The sequence below is a fragment of the Triticum urartu genome, unplaced genomic scaffold (genome assembly GCF_003073215.2).
Source record: "Triticum urartu cultivar G1812 unplaced genomic scaffold, Tu2.1 TuUngrouped_contig_5607, whole genome shotgun sequence".
Classification (NCBI taxonomy): Eukaryota; Viridiplantae; Streptophyta; class Magnoliopsida; order Poales; family Poaceae; genus Triticum; species Triticum urartu.
The window spans coordinates 1-6522 of NW_024116295.1; the positions used below are offsets into that span (position 1 = coordinate 1).

At 47.5% G+C, this 6522-nt stretch overlaps 1 protein-coding gene across 1 annotated transcript; it reads right to left on the bottom strand.

Annotated features, from left to right (window-relative positions):
• Positions 1-112: 112 nt before the first annotated feature.
• On the bottom strand, positions 113-6243 carry LOC125529451. Its single transcript, XM_048693859.1, has 5 exons — positions 5968-6243; positions 4814-5639; positions 4468-4589; positions 4017-4144; positions 113-889 (listed from the first exon to the last, which is right to left on the bottom strand). Exons 2-5 carry the CDS (start codon positions 5616-5618, stop codon positions 829-831), a joined length of 1116 nt encoding a protein of 371 aa, XP_048549816.1. The 5' UTR covers positions 5619-5639; positions 5968-6243; the 3' UTR covers positions 113-828.
• Between the last annotated feature and the right edge of the window lie 279 nt (positions 6244-6522).

The window sequence follows — 6522 nt, forward strand, 5'->3', positions numbered from 1 at the left end:
AGCGGTGGCCGGAGGACGGCCGTAGGTGTAGCCGAAGGTGTCGGAGAGGAGCAGCGCGGAGCAGGGCCCAACGCTGCCGCGTTGACCGGCGCGAGCTGGAGCAACGGAAGGCGGTGCCGGCGCGGAAGGGTTGACCGGCGCGAGCTGGAGCAACGGAAAGCGGTGTCTGCGCGGCACGGCGACCGCGGCGAGGGGGAGGAGGAGCGCCAGGAGGAGGAGCAGGCAGGAGCTGGTGGCCAGCGACGCCATGGATGGAGCTAGGGAGTGGTGGAGTGGGAGTGGAACTGGTTTAAACAATTAGCACAAGCCCAAATCTACCAAACATAGGTAGGCTTGTTTGGATCACAGGATTTCCAAAACAGGGGAATAGCCAATCCGACCAACTGGGCCCACATGTCAGTCCCTAGGTGGTGCCACTGTTTTCAGGCCCACATGTCAGGCACTAGGCCATATTGACATTGCATCAGGAAATCACAAGATCAAAGCATATTTTCTTGCATAACAAATATATATATATATATATATATATTCCAAAATAAGCTTCATCAAGAAGAAAAAACATACTAGCAACAGTGTTCTCTAAAACCCAACTAGGCTGACATTTGAGAACTAAATTTGTTGGATCATACTTGAAATTGTCTACTGGCATTGGTGATTGGCGAAAGCCTATGGATGCCAAAGTTCACCGGCAGGCGGCAGCCTTCCAAACGCAAGGATGGTGTGAAACGCCGTGCACGTACGCATAAAGCCAATATGGGCCATAGAGAAAAGATGCACGAGAAGTTCAATGCCGTGCAAACACGGCTTCATACATACAATTTTGACATGTTACATCATGTTGGCCGGCTTCGAGGGTGAAATAGCAGCCACAGGCAGTGCAACGTTCAGCCTGCAAGAACAAAGGCATGCATCAGATCTTCACTCAAACACAAGACATATACTGCCAGTGAGTTAATGCAACCTCCCACACAACTACAGCTTTGAAAGAATTCTGCATCTTATGAAAATCACAAGATCAGCACCATGCATTCTTATAAGGTCATTACCAATCTACATGTGACATTAAATAGTAGGGTAGGCGATGTACCAATCTAACATTGCTGGCAGTTTATTTAAATTCATTGGACAAAATATGTATGTGTATGTGCCACTAAGAATAAGACTATAAGAGTAGACAAACTATTCAGAGAAGAAAGTACACAAACTAGATGAACATAAAATGTGGTTAACCTGTCAATCTATAACATAATTAACCAGCAAAATCTAAATAGGACAAGCAGCCACAAAAGTAAACCGGACAAGTCTGAACACCGGCGCTATAAATATGTTTGTAGCGACCATTGCGAATCAGACCCTCAGTTTCCTCTCTTTTTTTTTCTTTTGTGTTGAGAGTGCTTTCACACAAACTCTAGACGAACAATTCTTACATGTGATGTTCTCTCACTGGTGGACCTTTGAATAAAACCTAAGATAGCTTCAGCAATCCAAATTAAAGCGCCACAATAGCGCCACAATAATTTCCATCATAAAAAAGAAGGGATAATTGGTTTTATGCCCCTAATTGGGTCACACTCGGCAGGTTTACCCCTAGTTTCCAAAAACCCGCGGTTTTGCCCAAGCCACTTCGCTTCTCTTATGCTTTTGCCCTTCCATCACGATTCCATCCAGTTAGTATCGTTTGACTGTGTGTTGACTGCCTGTGGACATTTCCTTGGACCTTTTTACCCCTTCTTCTGCACTCTCTGGCAAGACACTGCCAAATGGGACCCATAACTGAGAAAAACATCACTCTCTCATCTCACTACCATGTGGGACCAACGATGAACCAACCAAATAACTAAATAACATTGCCATGTTGTAAACACCACATAAATTTTGCAATAACATTTTTGTACAATAATTAACACAACATTGATCAATTAAAACAACAGTAATTAACACAAAATTCATCGGTCCCACATACAACAAACTAAGCAATAGTTCACAATCACTAGTTAAATCCTAGCTAATTACATGGGGTCAAAGATTAGAGGCCGCAGTCCGTAGGAGGATGAGCTCGTTAGAGCCAACAGAGTCGGAGCCGAAGCTCACCAAGTCCTCCTCGTCGCACAAGAGGAGGATGAGCTCGCCGGCGCCATTGGGGTCGGATCCACACACCTCCTGCAACGGTGGCCATCACGGCCTTGTCCCACCGACGGGCACCAAGGCTGGCCACCCGCCACTATTAGTACAACCAATCTGCCAATTAGAGATAACTAATCTGGAAACTAGGTGCAGGTGAGTACATCAAATCCATCTTCGACAACTTGAGACAATTAATTCGGAAACCAATATAGCGAATCTAGCAATTAGAGATAACTAATCTGTAAATTAGGTGTTGGTGAAAATAGCAAATCCATCTTTGGCAACTTGAGGCAATTAATTTGGAAACATATGAAGCTATTATGGTAACCAAGGGAAATAGGCATGTACAGCAGATCGCATCCGTAATTTTTGGCACAATTAATGTGACAAATTAATACTACTAATCTGGCAAGAGCAACAACAACAAAGCCTTTAGTCCCAAACAAGTTGGGGTAGGCTAGAGGTGAAACCCATAAGATCTCGCAACCAACTCATGGCTCTGGCACATGGATAGCAAGCTTCCACGCACCCCTGTCCATAGCTAGCTCTTTGGTGATACTCCAATCCTTCAGGTCTCTCTTAATGGACTCCTCCCATGTCAAATTCGGTCTACCCCGCCCTCTCTTGACATTTCTCCGCACGCTTTAGCTGTCCGCTATGCACTGGAGCTTCTGGAGGCCTGCGCTGAATATGCCCAAACCATCTCAGACGATGTTGGACAAGCTTCTCTTCAATTGGTGCTACCCCAACTCTATCTCGTATATCATCATTCCGGAATCGATCCTTCCTCATGTGGCCACACATCCATCTCAACATACGCATGACCGCCACACCTAACTGTTGAACATGTCGCCTTTTAGTCGACCAACACTCAACGCCATACAACATTGTAGGTCGAACTGCCGTCCTGTAGAACTTGCCTATTAGCTTTTGTGGCACTCTCTCATCACAGAGAATGCCAGAAGCTTGGCGCCACTTCATCCATCCGGCTTTGATTCGATGGTTCACATCTTCATCAATACCCCCATCCTCTTGCAGCATTGACCCCAAATACCGAAAGGTGTCCTTCTGGGGTACCACCTGGCCATCAAGGCTAACCTCCTCCTCCTCACACCCAGTAGTACTAAAACCGCACATCATGTACTCGGTTTTAGTTCTACTGAGCCTAAACCCTTTCGATTCCAAGGTTTGCCTCCATAACTCTAACTTCCTATTTACCCCGTCCGACTATCGTCAACTAGCACCACATCATCCGCAAAGAGCATACACCATGGGATATCTCCTTGTATATCCCTTGTGACCTCATCCATCACCAATGCAAAAAGATAAGGGCTCAAAGCTGACCCCTGATGCAGTCCTATCTTAATCGGGAAGTCATCAGTGTCAACATCACTTGTTCGAACACTTGTCACAACATTATCATACATGTCCTTGATGAGGGTAATGTACTTTGTTGGGACTTTGTGTTTCTCCAAGGCCCACCACATGACATTCCGCGGTATATTATCATAGGCCTTCTCCAAGTCAATGAACACCATATGCAAGTCCATAGACAGTTAACACGCGGTCAAACGGCACTAACTGGACGGAAACGTGACGAAAGGGCAAAACCATAACAGGAGCAAACAGGCTTGGGCAAAACTGAGGGTTTTCGAAAACTAGGGGCAAAACTGCCGAGTGGGACACAACTAGGGGCATGAAACTAAGACCCTGTTCAGAAGCTCTCCAGCTCCGCGCTCCACCGGCTCCGCATGAGGAGCTGGGCCGAACGCCTCGGCTCCGCGAAGCCAGTTTCTCGGAGCGGAGCCTCACGTAGTGCAAATCGGTGGAGCAAGCAAAGTCCAGCTTCGCGAAGCCCAAATCGTGGAGTTGAGCGAAGTCCAGTTGCGTACCGGTTCGATTCATTTATCCCGAGCTGCCGTACAAACCAGCCACCAGCGCCAGCCCATGCAGCATGAGGAGAAGCAGCCACAGCCTTCCGAACGCATGCAGCTCCTCGCGGAAGCTGGAAGCTGTAGAGCTGCTGAACAGAGCCTAATTATCCCCAAAAATAAAGGGATCATAATCTGCAGTTGCCCAACACTGCACAACTTGATAGGAGAAATTGATTGAAAACATGATCACAGATATAGAGAAATTCATATGCTAATGTTGTGCATCAGACCTATGACACTGCAACAATTACTTTTCCTAAAAATGCACCTACAATTCTTTATAATCCCTAAATGTTCCTTACATCACCTAGAAAATTATCTCTACGACACAAGAATAAAAGCAAATGATACTTAGGACAGGACAACATACATAAATAAATAATTGAAAGCATATGAGGATAACACTGACCACAGAAGTGAAGGTGCTCTCTGAAGACAACAGACTTCCAGTGTAAGTACCAACAGATGTGGAATTTCTCATCCCAAAATCAATGTAAGTCTTGGTAACTGGATTATATAGTCTTAGCGATCCTGGTGCAGAGAGAACTATCTTCCCGTCATTTAGAATTTCCAAGGGTTGAGCGAAGAGATTTTCAGGTTGGAAATCTAAGCTGTAGCTTTTATTCCAGAGACATTTCTCACTATCCATCAAAAACCATAAGTCCAAAGAGCAACCTTCAGGATTGTGTGCCATAACTAAGAACCCATCCAAATTTACCAGTGATAGCTCCAAGTATAGACTAAAGTAACCGCACCTGCCATTGCTGTCCTTAACAAAGCTGCGCACTGGCTTTGGTCCTTGGACAATCCCCATCCACTCCTCTGTCTCAAGGTTGAACAAAGCCATGCTACCTGGTTTGACACGGACCCCAGAAAACGTAAAACGTTTGTATAGAAAATCCAACAAGAAATAAACGACTCCTTTGACAACAATACTTCTGTTACGGTTACTTGTGACAGGGGCCGGAGGGCCCTGTTTGCCCCTCCATCTTGCATTGCGACCATCATCAAGGGTGATGACCTCACAGGCATCGGGCTGGACTCATGATCAAAATTATCGATGCTAACACAGCGTAGGGCCTTGTATTCTCCCGTGGTGACAACCTGTCCCAAGTCAAATGATTCTGGAAAGAAATGTTGCACATGTGCATGCTCCTTTGCGCGGCAACTGGGCAATGCAAAAGTATCGCCCGTGGCAGGGTTGATCACATGGCAGCCCTTATGTCCGGTGACACAAATAAGGTCCAGCCGGCGTGTGCGCACCATCCTGGCATTCTTCATGGTGGTGGCTATCCGCTTAACAACATGGCCAGACAAGTCCATAATGTTAATGGTGCCTCTTTCAAACATCTCACAGTTACATGCGACGATTAGTGGCTCGGGGTGATGGGACTTGTGCGCTGCAACGAAGAGCGGATCCGAGAGGAGGGACCTCCAGGATGGGCAGACTGCTCGGAAGAGGCATAGCGTCTTCGCCGGGAGGCGCACGAGGATGTGGCGCAGCATGTCTTCAGGCAGCACGGCATCGTTGGAGGCGGCAATGGTCACCTTTGGCGGCATCACTGAGGCGTCAGACTCTGTCTGCAACAACAGCAGGGGAGTACGCTTATCATTTTCTCAGTAATCAGGCGACCAAGAATACCCAAATATGCACAATAGAAACAACAGGTACGCATCAAGTGGGTATTTCCTTTCGATTTTCATTGTGCTGTACTATTCACCAATCTCGTGTCTCGGAAACGTATTGCCCTACGAAATTAGTATGTGTCGTTGCAAACTTCTAGGGTTCCCGGAGCTAATTAAAACCTAGACTAGATCCAAGCCAGCGAATCATCCGCTTGGTGACGTCTCAGAGATGGGGCTTGAGCGTAGATAAGGTATGGCCGGGCGGGGAGGGAGGGGTCGTTACCACGGAGGCGAAGGCTGGTGAGGTGCGCAGGCGTGCGGCCGGAACGGATGGACGGCGACGAGATCGGAGGTGGCGAACGGAACTGGCTTCACCGAGTCGACTAACGCGGTAGGCGACGCTGGTGAGGGGTGCAGGCGTGCGGCCGGAGCTGGTGGGTGGCGACGAGGCCGGAGGCGGCGACTGGCGAGCAGAGAGGGGAGAGTGCCCACCGCCTTCGCCGGCCGAGTAGACTGTGTTACTTAATTTGGGCCGACCTAACTGGGCCTTTGGTTTGGTTTGCATCCTTGGGCTCTGCATTAGATTTGCTTTTTGCGAGGAAGCTCTGTATTATTAGATTTGCTTTGTGCACACGCAATATAGAAGATTTTTGGGCTTAGAGTGCTGAACGACCGGGCGTCTTCTCAGTTAAGTCCTTCGCCGGCCGAGTAGACTGTGTTACTTAATTTGGGCCGACCTAACTGGGCCTTTGGTTTGGTTTGCATCCTTGGGCTCTGCATTAGATTTGCTTTTTGCGAGGAAGCTCTGTATTATTAGATTTGCTTTGTGCACACGCAA

Excerpts from the sequence above, each read along its gene's own strand:
- LOC125529451 (XM_048693859.1), bottom strand. The coding sequence starts at position 5,618 with ATGCCGCCAAAGGTGACCATTGCCGCCTCCAACGATGCCGTGCTGCCT. Across the intron at positions 4,590-4,813 it reads GTTAAGGACAGCAATGGCAG|GATCGCTAAGACTATATAAT; the intron begins GTGCGGTTACTT and ends TCTCTGCACCAG. Across the intron at positions 4,145-4,467 it reads AGAGCACCTTCACTTCTGTG|CTCTACAGCTTCCAGCTTCC; the intron begins GTCAGTGTTATC and ends TCTGTTCAGCAG.